Source organism: Manduca sexta, chromosome 5 (genome assembly GCF_014839805.1).
Source record: "Manduca sexta isolate Smith_Timp_Sample1 chromosome 5, JHU_Msex_v1.0, whole genome shotgun sequence".
NCBI classification, from domain to species: Eukaryota; Metazoa; Arthropoda; class Insecta; order Lepidoptera; family Sphingidae; genus Manduca; species Manduca sexta.
The window spans coordinates 7,184,851-7,204,948 of record NC_051119.1 but is presented as its reverse complement, the minus strand read 5'-3'; the positions used below and the strand labels follow the sequence as shown (position 1 = coordinate 7,204,948).

Here is a 20,098-nt window from a genome sequence, read left to right as displayed (position 1 = left end):
AGGTAATAACGACACTTAACATCTCATATCTTAGGATTGCGAGCGCAGTGAAATACCAAACAATACTTTATAATTTAAGGTGTTGGATGGTATTTCTACTGTTTATGGGCGGTCGTATCGTTTACCATCAGGCGAACGGCAAGCTCGTCTCATCATTAAAGGCAATAAAAAATTATATAGATAATATACTAATGACTAAGTAAAGGTAACATATTTATGAAGTCGGTTAAAAAGGAGTATACGCATTTTTTAAAATGGTAACATATTTAACACGAACGGAACCGTGAACAAAAAATAGTACTTAATAATTTATGTTCCCGACCTACGAACTCAAACGAGATTGCTTTCTCTCGTAAATCAATGCAATTTAATTTTAATTACTATTAATAATAGTTATTAGATTAATTTAAGTCGAAACTTTTTTAAGTTACAAATGGTTTAGTATCTCTTTTATTGAACTTTTGACCCTTATTCATTTAACATTCTTTGATTTATAATAAGTGATTATAGTTGTACTGAGTATTGGGTGAGTTAAAATACAGCAAGCTAAACCTCTTCGCTTGTATTTTCAAAAGTAGTTATTTTTATAAACGCTTTAAAATTTTCCTTAGTAAGTTAAGTATTGGAAATAATTTTAATTATTTTGTTGTTATTATTAAATTTAGAGTTAGATTATATTGTTAGATGTAAGTGTTTTGGCCAAGTCCTGTAAACTTTTATTGAATTTATAAATAAATAAATAAGACAATACGCTTAAGGCGTTTTCAATAAATAAGCTTATTCCCTCTAAGACTGGTTACGCCCTTTAGTATTCTGTACGTTTATGAGCAACGACGATAATAAATCACTTATCATCAGACGACCTATTTTCTCGTTGGCCCTAACAATTATAAAAAAATGGTAAAAAAACATATCTTTGCTTTATTTCGAAGAAGAAATTTAAAATTTGATATTTTTCAATGATTTAGGTAAGTACTACATTCATATATTATATTTTATGGTAAATGTTGAAAGTTATTTATTAAGTTATCATACCAATCACTACAATTACTTTTTGTTGTTACAATGAGTTTTTAAATTTAAAAGTCAACTCGAACTACTGCCATCTCGCAGACGTTTTAAAAACTTTTTAGCGCCATCTAGTAGTTTCTATCTGTATTTTATACTAGAAATGTATTATAATTACACTAGATGGCACTCTGCACCATTACAGCTGCATGATTAAAAAAGTTGTTTTGCTTTTATTGTATTGGGGCTTCTTAAATTATATCAGTTTGTATTTTAAAACAGTCTTTATTAATACTACAAAAATATATGTTATAATTATCTATTAACAACTAAGTAACAACATTACTTTGCATTATTCGCAATTGACTTACGTAAATAATAAGAAAATTAATCGCAACTTTTTTTGTAAATTATTCCTTATTCTGACAACATACTATATACAAAGAAATAATAATATTTAATCTTTAAAATATACTTTACAAATTATTGCTCAATGTTACTCGAACGTTTTAGATATCTCGAACGTTGGAGATATCTCGACAGTTTGAGATATCTCAGCAGCTTTAGCTCCTAGTCAAGTATTCATTGGCGATGGCCTTCCAGTTTGTAGGATCGTCTTCATCAGGCTTGCTCTTCCTAAGCTTGCGAAGTAGTTCCCAGCCATTAGCCTTCTCAGTAGAACTGACGTACGTGTTGTTCGGGTCTTGCTCGATCGTGTACGCGCCGAGAATCAAACTCTGGACTAGACGCGCAGAGATGAGAGTCTAGAAATTGATACAAGTAGTTAATTAAAAACATTGTTTTGCAGCTTTGGCTTTTAGCTTCTTTTCTCTATTTTTTTTTATCTAATCCTCGTTTATTTCTAATGTAAATAAGGAACTATTAATTCCTCCGACAGTATGGCCAGTTATATCTAGTCACGTACCAGTTACAATTACTACACGATACAGGCTATGAACTTACTAATTGGAATCGCAGATCGTTGATCTTAGTTCTCCAAATATGTATTTTAGAATCCCTTACCTTCAGGAGCCTATATTCATCATCAAGCAATCTCCTGTTCACAGTGTACCCGGCCAGGACAATACCGCCAGACTTCAGGTCCCCAGTCAGCAGCATCATGTACGTCATAGTGATGGCCAGCTCAAACACGTAGTATGAGTACTGGATGTCTCCGAAGTCGATGATGCCTGAGATGCGGTAGTCTGATGCGCTGAAGAAGAAAATTTGGATTAGCGACATCTAGCGGAGATTGAATTTACTATGTTATATTCTGATACACTATTATAGAGAGCATGAACGACAACATCGACACGAGAAAAGCTCTGCCAACGGCTGGTGCCATGTGAATCTTCTTGCCTATCAATACCTCGCTTTGTCGTAAATTATTAATAAGTGGAAAATAACCTTTTCTGATATTAAAAATATATATAAATACATTATATTTATTTTTATCCACACTGTAACTCTTGTGTCGGTTGTGTCTGCTGCCACTTATATGTAGTTCATACACGTTCACTATTTAAGAGTATTCAGTGGGGTCACTTTGACGTGAACGAGTAAAAAACATAAAGAAATAACGACTTAGAAGGCATTTGTTCAAAAGGAGGTAGATTTGTGGAGGGTTTCAACATTTTAGACTGCGTTTTTATTCGGCACTAAAAACTATTGATAATAGGGTGCCTACTTGAATATTTATACTTAAATTGTACGTAAGTTAATTAAAATTAATTTTACAAACATATAATTTTTCCAAATGACCCCACATAAATTTTGGTGCTATATACCTACATTACGGTGCATTTTAAAATAATTTATTGATACATTTTATTGCAGTTTTAGTATGGATATTTTAAATTAAATTTGCTGAAATTTAAACCGATATATATTTGGTTAAATTATAATTTCTTTGACAATAGTTCGAAGGACAATAAAGAATTCAACTTTTGTTTCAATTTTTTTTAATTAACGTGGTTTTTCACATATCGATAGATGGCGCTTTATCAAGCTTTACATAAGTGCAATCTATTTTCAACAGATGGCGCTGTAATCTTTGCGTTGTTAGTTTTAGTTATTTAGAGGCAAGCCAAGTTTGAAGCGAAGGAAAGATCTGCAGACTTGGCTTACCTCAGCAGGATACCGTCAAGAATCTTGTTGCATACCTTCAACACTCCTTTATTCAGAGCCCTAAGTGTAATTACTTCAATATAAATAAATTATGAATATTAATCGACTTACAAACAAATTAAATTATACAACTATATTAACAAATTTAATGGAATTTCATTTTTGATATTTTTTTATCAATTTCTTAATTAGGTGCCTATCTGACAATATGTTACAAAGAACAGTAATTCATTAGTAACTCGAAATTTATTTTGAATTCAAGTTCTCGAAACGCTAGCTACTGCATAAAATGAATTCGATAGACTGATTTTAATATATATTTAAAATCCTATTCTAGTTAAAGCAAGCAAGCAAACGAATACAAATCAAAACTAACTACACATTCTGTTCATTATACATACCTGCCGCCAGGTTTCAAGCTGACCAGCACGTTCATCTCATTTACATCACCATGGATGACTCCCTTCTCCAGCTCGTCCATTCGCGGCACTATCGCGTATTTGTACTCCTCTATGACCTGGAAACAATGAAAACCCTTAGAAACTCCTTGTAGGCTGAAGTGAAAAACAAATTAGAATCTATAATAGATATTTGCAGGGTTATCGGAATAAGAGATTATTTTTATCTCCTACATTGAACATATAAAAAGAAACTCTTAATTTCCACAAACCAGAAAAAAAAACCATTTGCACCATTTACAACATTAACAATAAGGCGTCATTGAGTTTTTATTCCTAAAAACCGCTCCAATTGCAACTAGCCGAATTTCAACAGAGATCAGCTAGAGACGCGCGAGATATTATAGTGCAATACACAGGTGCACCCTCTGTTCATTCACTCTCATAGTTCGGTGAGACAGCAATCCGACATGACTAGAGATAGTTATTAGGCGCTAGAGCAACAGCTTTACATGCTGTCAAACAACACGGGATATTCTCCGTTTTTTTTAACTAAGTCTCAATTTCTCGAAACTAAATGTCGCTTGGAATTTCGAGGGTGTGTGAAGTCTACCAATCCGCACTAGGCCAGCGTGGTGGACTAAGGCCTAATCCCTCTCAGTAGTAGAGGAGGCCCGTGCTCAGCAGTGGGCAAGTATATAATATAGGGCTGATATTATATTATTATAAATGTCTCTTAAGTCAATTAGCCCCCTCATCGTCGATATACTTAATTTTTAACAATTACTTACTTCTTCAACTAAGTCCAGTTTTTCCGAATCCTTGATGACGTATTTGAACTTATCCAGCTCCGGGACCATGGTCAGCATCCAGATATGCTGGCGAGAAACCAGGCCGGAATGATTGAAGTTCTGCAATAGAAAATGATTTTTAATTCATTGAAATTAATATTTATTTTGGTCATATAGATGCAATTTTATAAGGGCTATTAAGAGAGCCGTGTAAAAACAGTTTTTAGAAAATTTTGTTACGTTACATACGGAACAAGGTATCTATTTGTAAAAAAATGTCACAGTTTTTGTACTCTTATCTCTTGTTTTCTTCAATCAGACACGAAAGTAAGTGAACGAAACGAATCTTTTGGTGTTCTTTACAAAGTTTTTTTCTCTTTACGAAAATAAATAAAATAGATTTACTTTACTTCAAAAATAGCAATGGTACATGTTTATTTTTTTTATTGCTTTGAATGACGAGACGAGTTTGCCGTTCGCCTGATGGTCAGCGATATGACCGCCCTACAGCCCTGGATCTAAGGGTGGGCTAGCTGAGAGCGCAAATTCAAACTTGGCAGACGAATACATAACACATCATTAACGCAACTTCGACTACTGAGAGATGCAGTACATTCAATACTAAAATTATTGATTGATTTATTGATGACAAAAATAAAAATATAGGTGGGTGGGGGGTCACTTTTCAAATTTTGCCCCGCCTCGAAAAAATTCAAGATCCGACGCTGCCGCCCTGTAACAATAAAAACACCATCCAGCACCTTGAATCACAAGTATTGTTTGGTATTCCACAGCGCTCGCCATCCTAAGATATGAGATGTTAAGTCTATTGTCCAGTAGTTACACTGGCTACAATGTATGCACTTGCCGTATCTATGGTTACACATATTTTCAGTTAACTAGGTTATGAACAATAGTACGAAGTGGCCATGATAGACACAATACAATGTCCTTAGAGGAATATTGAGCGGATTTAGACTCTGCCTTGGGGGTCTTATTTTATTCTTTGCATTTGATATAAATATTTTGGACATTTGGCCATTGTAACAAAATTACATTTTCATTGAGACGATTTTATTTTCGTAAGATACGCCAAATATTTTTCTCTATTCGAAAATCAATGAATAGTAAGGCTGGCTGTTCAAAGTTATATGAATATTAGTGTCATATATTTTGGTGATAAAAAAAACTAACTTTTCATAAAAAAAAAAACCTATTTAATTATATTGATTTAATTATAAATTCCTTACCGTGGGTCCGACCTCCACGAAGCTATACTAAATCCGTCCCGTATGAGGTAATTATGTAATGTAAACCGCAATTTTGTATATCCGTTGACTGAGTGACACGTGCTCTGACAGTAATAACTTTAATAGGTACCTATATTCGCAATAAGAAGGGCAAACGAGTAAATAGTTGATGGTATTTTTATACTTGTCTCTAGACGAGCAAATTGCTCGCCTGTGTAGCTCCAACACATGCAGCAACACGACCCAGAATTTAAAATAACTAATACTATTTATTTGTATTACATAGGTGGTATTACAGTATAAAGCTGCATAGGAGGCCCATTGTTGTTGCAATAATTGTTTATGTTATGTAGGATTTTGAGATTTATTTTTTATCCTTGTTCCAACAATAAACTTCTTTCTTTCTTTAAATTTGATGTTAGGCTTTACATTCTAATTGCCCGGAATTTCCTTATATTTTTACCATTAGATCGTTAAAAGAGAACTAAATGAATAAGATTAAGACCCTCTCCCAAACAAATGACCTTGAGCATTCGTTTCAAACGTTTTCGGCGCACAAGTTACGACAGGAATATGCGGATTTACAAATAATTTCTTTAAAAAAAATTAATAACAGAGCTAACTGTTTGGGAATTTTAAACTACCATAATATTCTTTATAAAATTTTATATTTAAATTGTATATGTTAACATATATGTTTTTGGCACTCGTGACATCACCAAACGGCCCAGCGAAAGATCAGCACTGGTTACTATGAGCATATGCTGAGTTGGGGTCATTTTTGTGACGAGTAAATTTATGTAAGTGTTTTCTTTTTGTAATTATTTTTTTAATCCTGCTTGTTACAATATTTTCTTTCTTTCTTTTGTTCTTTCATTACACATTATCAAAAAATTAAAACTATCAAAGTTAAGATGACGTATTGTAGAAGCATGATATTTTTTTTATATCTTATAAATTGTGAGTAGATAGTTCCTAAAAAACAGATAGCGCCCTGTTTTGCTGGAGGGAGCTAGCAAGTACGATATGCAGTGTACGTATTTTGTTAGTCCAATGCTAGGTCATATAATAGCAGTTCTACCATAATTGCTATACAATGACAGGCAATTTACTGGTATTAGCAAACCTTGATATACTCAAAGATATATAGCTATAATCTGCTATGGCTGATGCTGTTTAACGCGACATATATAGTTTAAGTTACTATCAAAGGTAGATAACTGGTTAACCTGAAGCCAATTGAGTCCAGTGCTCTCCTTCAAGGTTAAGCCCTTTAGAGTACGTTTAATTTCAATAAATTGATAAGAAACTTCACTTTCGGCACCACTGCTTTATCCAAGATAGGCCCCTTGAGCTTATTGACCATTTAAATTGACGATCAACCAATTTTCTGCTTAAAAGTGATGACATGTTCATCAAGTGATGCTTGATGCATTTAAAATGGACATCTTAGCTGTTAAGAGTGCTTCCTAGATAATCAGTCTTACTTGTAAACTTGTTTTAGCTTTAAGAGTTGGTTAAGAATTGGTTAAATAGCTGTCAAAAACATCACCGGTTCCTAGTTTAAACTACTTAAGGGGCTTGAAGGTTTTGACTTATAGCTGAACGAATAAATTTGTGTTTTGAGGTTAAATATTATTGTAAAGGCGCGGTACTGTGATTAAAATCAAAAATGAATTTCGATTATTATAATTTGCTCTGATGTTAACTTTGTTATGCGTTGCTTAAATTTATTCATCATTTTTGTTTTTGTAGTCCAAGTTTTTGAGTAAGAAAAAATTAAGCAGCACAATAGTCAAGACGTAACGAAGCACATATAGCTTTGCGAAATTGTTATAAGTAAGACTGAATATGTTCAAATTAACATGAAGTTCAAAGACGATTCTTGTGATATGACAATATTCCTTAAGTTCTTTAGGAAATTTTAGACAAGAAAGCCAGTAGTCAGTCAAGTAGAACATTTATCTATGCAGAAAATCTACGGAACAGTCTAAAGGTTGTATAAATTATACAAACAAATTTGGCTATTATTGCCTCGTAAAAAACCGACGACGTAAGTAATAGATTGGTTTTTAGTATTTTTGGTAGTCCTTAATTTCTTTCCGTTAACTGATAACGTATTCGTGATTTTTCGTATTATTAATATTTATGTGGGAATCGTTTAATAACAAGAGACTCTTGATCGTGCAGTCAGCGCAAAATAGCTGAACAAATTTCAAATAGCTCTTAAAGTTTTCTCTTCTTATGAACAAACGTTTTTTTTCACTAAAATAAAATTTAGAAGGTTTACTTGAATTCATATGAACAAAAATGAATATTTTATAAATTCACGTAAAAATTCCTAAGTAGATTGGTGTCTTATTTAATGCAGCTAATACTATAACTTTTTTAGGGGTAGTTAATCAGATAGGGAGGGTAGGCGTTAATTATGAATCTTTATTAGTAGTCTATAACAATACTTAGCAAAAGTCAAAAGCCAATGTAGCCCTTAAATTCCTTTCTCACCTGCAACTTATTATCCAAGTTAGCAACAAACTCGCCCAGCTGGTACAGCAGCGGCTCGGACTTGGGCACGTCCTTCAGGAGTTCACCAGGAACATACTCCAGTAGGCGGACAGCGTGCTTCTTCCCGCCGATGTTCTCCACGGAGTGCAGGTGCCCGAACACATTGCGGATCGGCTTCGGGCAGGTTACAGAGCGGGTAGCTAGAATTATTCGATTAACATGACTTTATTGTCTTAGATCGCAGGTTTCATCAAAAGTTTGAGTGGATACTACAGATTTATATACTGTCTCCTGAGACAGTTTTCTTGGAGTTGTATCGGTTAAGGTAACGTACCATTCCAATAATGTCATGTTTAGTTTAGCTGCTTAATATTAATGTGCATCTGTTGCTGCTAATGTGTACAGTTTTTTCAGAGAAGGAAACTTTATAGTTCAAATTCTTAATTGTAAACGTATTCTATGGGTATAAATAGAGCTATAAATAACCAGTTAAGTGCCTTTCTCGTCTCAGCGTTTAGTTACAAAAATACATTTAATCATCCTGCTGTACGTTGATGTGCTGCAACTACAATTTTTTATTTTGATATCTGCTCTTCATTATGTGACGTTCCACTGCTGCGCACGAGGTTCTTCTACTACTGAGCGGGACAAGGCATTCATCCACCACGCTAACCTAGTGCAGATTGGCATACTTGACTTACCCTCGAAATTCTTATACGATGATTTGCCCACTCAATTCACAGAAAATACACACTTACTAACTTGAGATAAGTCAGAGGTGCGTTCCTTTAGGTTTTACACGCGGACTCATCCTAGCAGTCCGTTAAACTCCCTATGCTGTCACTGCTTACTAGAATTTAGAGACCATTATCATTTAATCAATTTTGAAAATACTCACCCAAAAAGTTCATAATCTCGTTTTGCGCCTCCACAACCGTGACATTCTCAGAGTCCATAGAGTTCATGATCTTCAGGACATACCCATGTGGGCAATGGTTGGTAATCAACGGATTCTTCACATTGGGATCTTCGATGATCTTGTAATTCTTATCATCATAGCCGTTGAGTTCAGTTAGCTCTAGCACTGAGATGCCGTACAGCCGTTCTACTAGGAGCTTGACGCCTTCGTGGTCTATTATGGGGCGAATCACCTTCCCAGGCTCCAGAAAACGTTGGTCTGCCATTTCTGTTCGAAGAGAAGACATTGTTACATACAACTCATTGCATTGGGATATTTGGTCAAACGTTTGGACTGTTTGGCCAATCAAGTACGAAATATGAAATTACAAAGATTCTAGAAAAGCCCAGCAGATTCTTAATGTATCTCAGAAAAAAACTTCAGTTTATTCTAGAACGTTTGTGTTATTTTTATTGTGTTGTGTACATTATTATCTTATCTTCTACTGATAATACATAATCAATCATCTGCAAACATCTTGCAGAATCGTTATCTGCCCTCTCTGACTTAACGAGTAACTGAGGAATTAAATTGCAAGAACGATTCCCTGTGAGGTGATCATCAAAATGTAAGATTTGCAATAACCCAAACAAACACTTAGACTTCCTTATTCCTGTTCTTTTTGTACAACCCCCCTTCCCTTCCAATCGCTGTTTTGGTCTTAATTCTTATGGAATTATGAGTGTATGGTTAGAGAGCACTTAACGTCAGATTTATTCACTTGTTTCCACGTTTCTGTTACACAAAGAGCAACAAAACTGTCACTCAGTGGTCGTAATCACCTTGCCGGCCACATTCTACCTGATGTTAATAATAGGCTTACGAATATAAAGCACAAAATAATCATTTTAAAACTATTGTACAGAGAACAAGCCGGGAAAACATAATATTTTTATTACATACAATAAAACTGTAGCAGGCCGATATCTATACATAATAGATAGTTAAGAAAAACTTATATTTTTGTTTTTTTTTAGTAGAGCAACCAAAGCAAAATAGAGTTTTTACAATTTTTGTCTGTTGTTTGTCTCTATGTTTGTACACGCATCACACAAAAACTACTGCATGGAATTTAATGCTGTTTTCATCGATGTATTACTAGAGGTATTACTTAAAATATTGGCTCCATTTTATCCCGGGAAAATAGAAAGCCGGACTTTTATCCCGGACAAAACTTTTCCACGCGTGTGAAGCCCGAGCAAAGGCTATTTAACCGATAAACGTCAATACATAGATATCATCGTATTTTCTATAACATGAGTAAGTATATTAGTCACTGATTAGCACTTCTTTCCAACCGCCTCCGATCCTACGCAAAAAATTTCTACATACTAAATTCACGAATAAAAATTATTCCTATAATTTCATAGCTTTGCGAATTAATTTCTTTTATTTATTAATAAACATGAGTTCTAAGATTATATAGAGCGGATATTGGGAATATCACATACAAAAATTTTGCGTTTATGTAATTGTTACTCAATCTCCTTTAAAATAGTAAAACATCAATGTAAAATACTTAATATTTAGCCCATATTAAAATTTGCACGATTTTAATGCGAATATTAGAATATTTTCTGTAAATATATTATTTTTGTATTAATATTTAAAACGCTGTGACATCTTGGTACACGGACATTTCAAATAAGACAACGACTTATTACCATTTAATAATAATAATAATAATTGGAGCGAAAATGTGGCTTGGATATCCGGTCTACAGCTAACTTTATACTTTAATGTCTTTGTTAATAAAGCTTCAAACCAATTTAACCATTTGTAATCATAAATCAAAATCAATAATCCCCATGTGGTATTATTCTCACGGCACCTATTGTGGAAACACCCAATAGGCTACAACGAAGTATGAAACCATAAATGCTATTTCCAATAACCTCGCTTTAAATCAAACTTGGATATTACATCATTTCAAGGTTAAAATAAAATTGTATCAATGATTCCTGTTCGGGAAATGGATTCAAAAATACTTAAATTAATAGTAATTTGTTTATTATGCTATAAATAACTTTATATGACAAGTGTCGCCGCCTGTCAGACGCTTGGTGAAACTGTTATCACATGATGCAAAACTATAGAATAGTGATATTCTTAGGAATAAATTGAGTATTTAAAAGTCTACTTTTGACAGTGTGTTATTTATTTATTTGGGAACAATAACCTATTGTTTTACTTACTAAGGTAATGTATAATTTTTTATTGTTATTGTAATTGAAAGAATTTATATATGTCTCTTATTAAATAAATACTCATTATAGTAGGTATTTTGTGCAAACAATAAAGTCTTAATAATAAAAATACCAAGTATATCGTATTTATTAAAATGCAATTTTCTAATTTCTTGTCCAACAAAAATGGCTTTAATGACTTTATTTAAATAAATCACAAATATTTAAAAAATAATATTTTTTTCAACTGTCTATCAACATATAAAACTTACGTAATAAAGAAAAATAGAACTAAAAAAATTAATTAAAAAAAAATTTACTAACCATGCCACAAAAAAAAATCGTTACCTTTTTAAAATAAGAATGTTACAACACAAATTTTAAACACCCAAAAAGTTCCATCACAAAAAAGTATATACTCACTGACACAAATTCCAAATATTAGTGATATCCTCTTTAGTCGGTGGTTGGATGCGATCTGTTTCAATACACAATCCCAGTATGTGAGGCGACAGAGATAAACGCGAGACGCCATTACGTATCTTCATAGAAATCGATGGCTATTTGACAGTCTCTTATGCAACTCTTGTAAAGCAATTTGTCCATATCATAATAAAAAAATATATTTGAAAAACGAATACAACTAATCTGTATACGTCTGTAACTCTTGTGAAGTGTTTTAATTTGCCTCTAAATTTTTTCATTAGGGTTCTGTACCTCATATATAAGCCTTATAGGATCACTTCGTTGTCCGTCTGTATATCAAGGCCATTCTTCTCAAGAACGCGTAGAGGTTTCCAATTTTAAATATCAAATGCTCAGACCTACGATCTTACAGCTGTAAAATAACAACTTGTAAGCCAACGGTATCAAAAGATATGACCGTTTTGTCACATATTTTGCGATTTCAGAAGAGAATCAATACCTAAATTATATAATAACTTACCGTTGACCTAGAATTATGAAATTTGGCACACGTGAAGGGAAAAGATGAACATCGTAAATGTGTAATTTAATTAGAACATACATTATAGACAATAGATAATAATTAGAATAACTCAACTCTGATGAACTAACTCTGGTGATTGGCAATAGCCAATCATTTATTTCTATGACATGTTCAATAATGGTTATAAAGATACGTAATAGAGTCTGGGACGCGAACATCGTGACTCCACGATTCGCGGGTGAGATGTCGACGCACTCGCTAAACGACGTGAAATAAACGAATCTATCACGATTGATATGTCGATAGGCGAAAATAGAGACAATTTATTTCATTGTTATTTGGTACTAAAGTTTCTGGCCCTCTTAGCCCTTTTGCAACATATTGTTTACACGAAGGCCATAGGTTCCAATTCCACGGACCTTAGACAAAATGCCTTTAAATAATTAATTAGTTAAGATTGTCTCTATATAATTGTGCTCTAAAATAAGTTAGGTTAGTTTTGCTGGTGGTAGGATATATTTTATATCCGCCCGGATAGCAACCACCGTACGCAAGGTGTTAAACCCGCCATAGTGGCCCTCCTAAGCTTGTCGCGTTCCGGGATCAGCCTGTGTATATCCAGTGCCAACAGGCCGACATAATTGTGTGTCTCGTCAGTCGACATTTTACTGGACTCCACTCCACTTACCATCAGGTGCAGAGGGATCAAATAACCGTGTCCATAAAAAATACTGAAGTCTACTTTAATATAAAATTACTAGTGTTCGAGATAGATCAGTTGCATCAGATAGTAGAGTGCAGCAGTTGCGACTCTGCTTACCGATTCGGGAATAAAAGGCGTCAGTGTGTGAAATAGCAGGGAATGATTAGTAAGCGTATTAATGTAGTTAATGAACGAGTGCATGTTAATTTAACTGCGCACTGGGAGGCCTCGGCAATACGAGATTAGCTTTGCTTAAACAACAAATGAGAAGATATAATTTTTTAATTAGCTGATTTAACTTTCATAATTTAGATTGCAGATTCCCTGCGTGACCATGAAGGCTGCAACGTCTTCGAAACGGGAGAAAATTATAATGATTTCTTATATTTACGCGAATGTTAGACATTGAAATTAAACTAATTTTCGGATTCTATCATCAATTCAAACTAAATAATGTTATATGCGAAAAACATATAACGCTAATTACATTTCAATGAGGGAAAATAGAAAATAATTACACAATTAAAATAGTCATTACAATTTTAACACAATTTGAACATAATTGTAAACATACACAATACTCTTAAACCTTATTGAAGAGGCCGCCACGGACCACATACCTGGTGCAAACATAGAAAATATATAATTATTAAACTGAATAAAAAATTTGTTATGATGAGCTCTTTTTGGACCTTACCTTTTCTTTATCTTGACTATACATATGTTAGCTCGATAAGGGTCAGCTTATACAAACACACTGGACTTTTTGGGTGAGCGCTTTAGGCGTTCGCAACCCTTGAAAATTAAGCAACCTGAGGGTAACCCACTAACAGGGTACGAACCTCGGCTCAGGACGGTCACTGGAAGAGGATGATACAAGGGTAAGGAGACATTAGCTAATTATGGTAATTATAATATTATATATATTTTTTTATTTCTTTAACAAAAAGCATAACACATAACACAATCATTACATAATAATAATACTTAAGCACTAAATTAAATTAAGACTAGATTGTCTTCCTTAAACCTATGCCCTACTAAAATTAAATTACGAATCGACTCTACAAGAAACAATTAACATTAACATCTGCTTTTTATATTTAAACGTGAATAAATTACTAATTTGTTTACAATATAATGCCATAATAGAGTGAACAATATTCTCCTAATATTTTTTTATCTCAGCCATTCCCAATTTCTATTCAATGAATCAAATAAACATGGCGAATAACTCCATTCTGTGAATCAGTTTTCGGTGGAAATATTTGATCTGTAAATTAAATGTTACGTGTAAAGTCCATTGTCCTTGTTTACAAGCGATGACAGCCGCTAAAGATTTGTTTGTTGACTGATAACGATCGCCGACTGCTATTTTTATGTCAGACAACTCAGATATGAACGACTCTCTTCTTAGATATAGACTAAGTATCGCAGAGAGGGCGTTTTTGAAGATGGAAGAAGTTGTTCGAAGCACCTTATGACGGTAGGCAAGTGGATTATTATTTGGAGATTAACTCATAACTCTTAAAATATTAGCGGAACTTACCAAAGATTACAATTAAAAGTTCGCTCGTCACCTTTACGGTAGATGTTAAGTACCACAATGCTCAGTAAACTTCGGTAACAATTTCATGTGGAACCCTTCTGTGATATTCACAGCTTCTATAATCAGTTGTGTTCGGCGTTAAGAATAATAACTAAGCAAAGTCTAAAGCAAGGCCAAGGAATACGCTGAGAACATATTTTTTATTGTCTCTGTGGCGTAAAATAGTACAATAATATCAAACTTTGCCTTCACAAAAGCTTTCACCCGAGAGTGTATAAACATAAAAAGCATAATAATATTATCTTTTTATAAAACACGCCATAATTGTTTTTTACTTGTTGGTGGTAGGATATATTTTATATCCGACCGGACAGCGACCGTACACAAGACGTTAAAATCCACCATAGTGGCCCACGTAAGTGTGTCGCGTTCCGGGATCAGCCTGTGTATATCCGGCTCCAACAGGCCGGCATAATTGTGTCGATTGCCGACAGGCACTCATCTCTTGACATCCTATCAATCTATTGGACCCCACTCTACTTATAGTGGGGTTAAATCGCCGTGCCGAATAAAAAAAAAAAAAAAAAAAAAAAACCTAAGAATAAAGCTTTATTATTGTTGTAATAATTAAAGTCGTGTACGTCCGAGATGAAGTTATTATTGCACATATTGTAACTATTTTGTATATTACACATGACGGCCATAAAAATAAATATTAATATTACACACTATTCCAATATTTTCATAACATTATTTCAAACTCAATAAGTAAGTTACATAGTAGTTAATATTCTTTTTGTCATCTAATTCTTACGCAAAGAATACTTAATCTAGAAAGTATCTATATATATATATATATATATATATATATATATATATATATATATATATATATATATATATATATATATATATATATTATACGTAAATTTATATCTACACCTGATGGTAGAGTAGGGTCCAATAGAATGTCGAATGACGTGTGATGATTACCCCTCAACACAATTATGCCGGCCTGTTGGAACCAGATATACACAGTCTGATCCCGGAATGCGACACACTTACGTGGATCACTATGGTATTTATTTTAGTTAACATATGCTCGAAGAATATAAAATAATATTGAATTAAGTATTACATTTAAAAAGCTAAATTATTTTCTAAAATAGTGTTCATACAATAATTTTGGAAATGACAGTCGAATAGTGTTCCAAATTCCGTGTATTATTTCTTAGGCGCAAACAATTAACAGGTCTTTTTTTTAAATTAGAGATATTTTTTTTACTTTTACCTAAACAATTACTTGAGGTAAAAACAAAATCGTATTTAATTTTATGCAAAAATATGACTACTCTTTTAATACTCTATGTCGTGTGACAAAACAATGATAAGGTATCAGATCCAACCAGAGAATGATAAACAAACGCTACTCTTTGTTTTATGTGATGAAACTACGTGAGATTAGGCGAAAAAGATTCTTAAGACTGAAATTCACTCATTATAATTTAGGTACTGTGTAGTTTGTAGAACATTTTGGTCAAATATTTGAAAGTATGGACACAAAAGTGATGAAATGCAATTTAAATTTAAAAATTAAATACTGGTGAGGTCATAGATTCCCATATAATATATAACTTATCCCAAAATGAAATTTGCACCCGTTATGGGAATCGTTCTATAACATGAGATAGAAAAGTGTGTAGTCCAGGTGAATTGTAGAAAGGTAATCTCCCCTGCCTACCCTGATGATGATATAGGCGTGACCTTATAATCAGTCTAACGGAAAGTTTGCAATCATTCATCTTGACAGATGTGATACGTCAATTGATTAGTCCTCGCCGGGGTCGATGACCTACCAGGATATCTTATACGGGCGCTGTCCGCTCAATAAATAGATCACTAATATCCTGTCAAAGTTAAATGATAGCTCTCATATGCAAGTCTAGTTAAGCACCTACTACAGTTTTGTATATTTTTTCGCCAAGCAGCGATATGCATTGTGCAGGCATTATTTAGGTCCTGTTTGAAGGACATTGTAGTGTATAATATGAGTACTATGAAAGATAATAATAAACTTCATAATGTTATTATGTAGGTGTGTTAAAAGCAACGTAGATCTTTTTCTTTTTCCGTTCATGCAAAATGTTATTGGAAACTAAATTATGAATTGGTTAGCTACAGTATTAAATTGTTTTGCTATTGTTCAATAGATGTCACTGCTATAAAATTATTTCTTAAATTATTGAGTATGCTATTGGACGTCAGATGTCGCTACACGTTCACAGAGTAATTATAAAATTAATTTCTTTTACTCTGTAAAATTAAAGAAAAAAAAATTACAATTAGGACTTAAGTTAATACATGTGGCTTTATAATATGGCATTTTGTTGGATCTATCTTCTTCTGATTCTTCGACGATGATAAATGCAAAGACTGCTGATCGAATTTCGATGAAATTTGACATACTGATAGACTTTGTCCTAAATTAAGACAACATACGATTTAAATAAAGTCACTGTATTACATATATTCCGGCTAAAGATTTCACGTCGGCGGAGCTACAAGCAATACTTAGTATTTAGGATCTATTTTACAATGTTCGTCCGCCGCCGAATATATCTAATTCTCAAAACGGATAAGACAGTTAATAGGTTAACAGATTACTGCTTAAATTATTATATTAGTACTCATGAATTTATAAGTATAACGGTAAAAATTCAACCCACAAGTTTCTACGTACTAGCTTCCCTACAAACGTTACTTACCATACACGGCAGTACTATACAATAAATCAGTTCCTCAAAGCTTTCGGCACGACAGCCTTCGCAGTGCGTAGCCATAGGGACGCAGTAATTAGCTAACTTTAAGATTATAACTTTACTTCAGTTGTCTATTAGATAAATCTAAACAAAGCCAAAAAACTATGAAATGCCGATACCTATGCGTTCGGGTGCGCTGTGCGTCAGTGGTGAAAGGTCCGATTCCTGTCGGCTTCCCTTTATTAAGAATTTAATTATCATTAGAACGATTTGCAGACCGCATTTATGCATATAACGGTGAAGGAAAACATCGTGAGGAAACCTGCATATCTGAGAAGTTCTCTGTAGGAATTTCGCGGGTGTGTGTAGTCTACCAATCCGCACTAGGCCAGCGTGGTGGACTAAGGTCTAATCCCTCTCAGTAGTAGAGGAGGCCCGTGCTCAGCAGTGGGCAAGTGTATAATACAGGGCTGATATTATTATTATTATTATTTATGCATATAAGTGCCTCGGGTACAGCTAAAAATCTGGGGTACAGCTGAAAATCAATGCTGTTTAACAGCGTATACTGCGCTGACAACCCTTCTATCAGACTTCATGGAATATATCCGTTATATGCCTAATATTGTTAACTGTGTGTGTGTGTGTGTTTTTATACTTTTTTGTTATTATGTGTGTGTAGAAAAATAAATGGTTTAAATATATTGTGTCGAATTCCCTTTTGGAAAACTTCACCTTTCGCCACTGCTATGCGTCCTCATAGTGATGTTTATGAATACGGGGAAAAGCGTCTTAGACAGCGTAATAGAAACAGAAGAGGTCACTTAACCCGTCCAGTCTATTTATCTAACATATACACATTCCTCAAACTGACATTTAATCCAATATGACCAATTAAAACTACAAAAGAATTAACCACGCAATTTGATTCGAATTCTTTTTGGCGCGAAATTTAATTACCGCACCGCAAGATGGCGCTAATCCGTGACACGCGCCGTAACAATTTCCCATGTGGGGTGGATATCGTTTTTAAATTATTTGGTTTTGACGTTTAGATGATATTTTTCACCCCTTTTATTACGGAGGGTTGGTTTGCGTGGCTAGTTTTATTTTGCGGAAAACGGGTTGAAGGATTGGTGCACGATACTTTGTTGAAGTTTCGTATAAGATTTTTCACTTGATACTTGATAGGTATTAATTTTTATAAGCCAGAATTCCAACGAATATGTTTTACCCAAAAAACACATTTTTGATATATTCATTCGCGAATGGAACCGCAATCGAAAACTAGAGTTACTAGTATTATAATCTAGATTACTATAATTGTGCTCGCGACGATTTCTGCCAAAAAAAAATACTCATCCGTTCAAATATTCTGATCATTCAATTCAACCATAAGTTCTAAAAAATACATTCCACATGATTGTTTATATTTCCAACTCTTTAGTTGAAACTGGCTGAATAGCAACCGCGTCACAAAAAATTAAAAAGTATTTTTTTTCATATTTGAAATACTTTCAACAGTGTTCGATTGCGTTTAAGTTCCGAATTCAATATTTGATTCGTTAAAAAATACGCAATTGACGTGACAAATGGCGCTTTGAAAAATGTGTTATTGATATTGAATGTATTTTTAACATAAACTAATAAAATTATAGTTATAGAAGAGACACTAGATGAAAAACAAAGGACCTGCGATGCTTTCTGCCAAATATGTGAAAAATAGAAAGCCTGGTTCGCGAGTTTCAAGTAAATTTCATTTGATTGATATAGTATTAAATGTTATTAGCGCCAGAGACTTTCCCGCCCTCACACCCACCAGTACAGCTCCTGTAAGCCAGGATTAGCAGTGGCACTTATTATGACACCGAGCAGTGAAGCTCGGCGAGTCTCGGGGAAAACTAATTTGTCATTATTAGCACACACATTATCGCGTCCTTATTTATCCGAAGGGGTAGTTAGAGGCACAACTACGACAGGGTATGAGACTATTGCCATATTATAATTCTCTAGAACCAAATTCCATACTCCGTGCTGATAAGGGATAGAAAAACATAATATCACTTTTCCCTAACCGCGATTCGAACTTAACGCCTCCTACACCATGTAAAACTGATGGCCTATTTAATAGTGCTTGGTCACCATGTCATAGGTAGATATTTGCAATGTGTCCAGCTAAATTGATACCTATTTTAATATAAATAAGGATTATTCTCAGGCTATGTTGAAATCGATAAATGTTTTTAAAATCTTAAGCATTTCATTTCTTGTACCTTACTGAATGATCTAAAACCTCACCTTTACTATATCTTTAAGCGAAAGATAAAAAAGAAAAAACATAACAAACGCAAGCGGAAATCTCAAATTGGATTGCCAAAGAGCAACGAGAGGGATGCATGTATAATTTTTCACACGTTAGAAAGAGATAAATATACTCTCGAGACCACAAAGGGAGTAATTGTAGACAAAAGAGACTGGAAAAGACATGCCCCTTAACAAGATTTCTATCTGTGAGTGTTTTGCCTTAAGGATGTTCGAACAAACTTTGTTTTGCAGCCGACTAAACTGAATAGTATTTTATTTCCTCGCAATTCAGTTTATATTCGCACGAAATTTATTTTGCAATGTAACAATTAAATTTGTCGTATTTTAAACAGACTGAAGGCACGTCGCGCGTTAAACAAGATTCTGTCAAAGTATTATTTTCGTCCAGTTTGTGGTGACCTGTGGAGTCATATGATCATTTTATATGTAGGGGTCAAATATCGGTGGATGCTTTGTAAGAATGTTTGACGTAAGTTTGCATACGAAATTTCGTATGGAAACGCTAAATGATCAAATAAGTTACAATATGGGTTCAATTATTGTATATGTACTTACGTACAAAGTTTATTATTACATGCTTTGTTATAATT

At 33.7% G+C, this 20,098-nt stretch overlaps 1 protein-coding gene across 1 annotated transcript; it reads right to left on the bottom strand.

Moving 5' to 3' along the window:
- Positions 1-1,277: 1,277 nt before the first annotated feature.
- LOC115444616 (hydroxylysine kinase) lies at positions 1,278-11,773 on the bottom strand. Its single transcript, XM_030170457.2, has 7 exons — positions 11,647-11,773; positions 8,978-9,265; positions 8,080-8,279; positions 4,325-4,444; positions 3,537-3,652; positions 2,032-2,221; positions 1,278-1,772 (listed from the first exon to the last, which is right to left on the bottom strand). Exons 1-7 carry the CDS (start codon positions 11,756-11,758, stop codon positions 1,572-1,574), a joined length of 1,227 nt encoding a protein of 408 aa, XP_030026317.1. The 5' UTR covers positions 11,759-11,773; the 3' UTR covers positions 1,278-1,571.
- Positions 11,774-20,098: the final 8,325 nt, after the last annotated feature.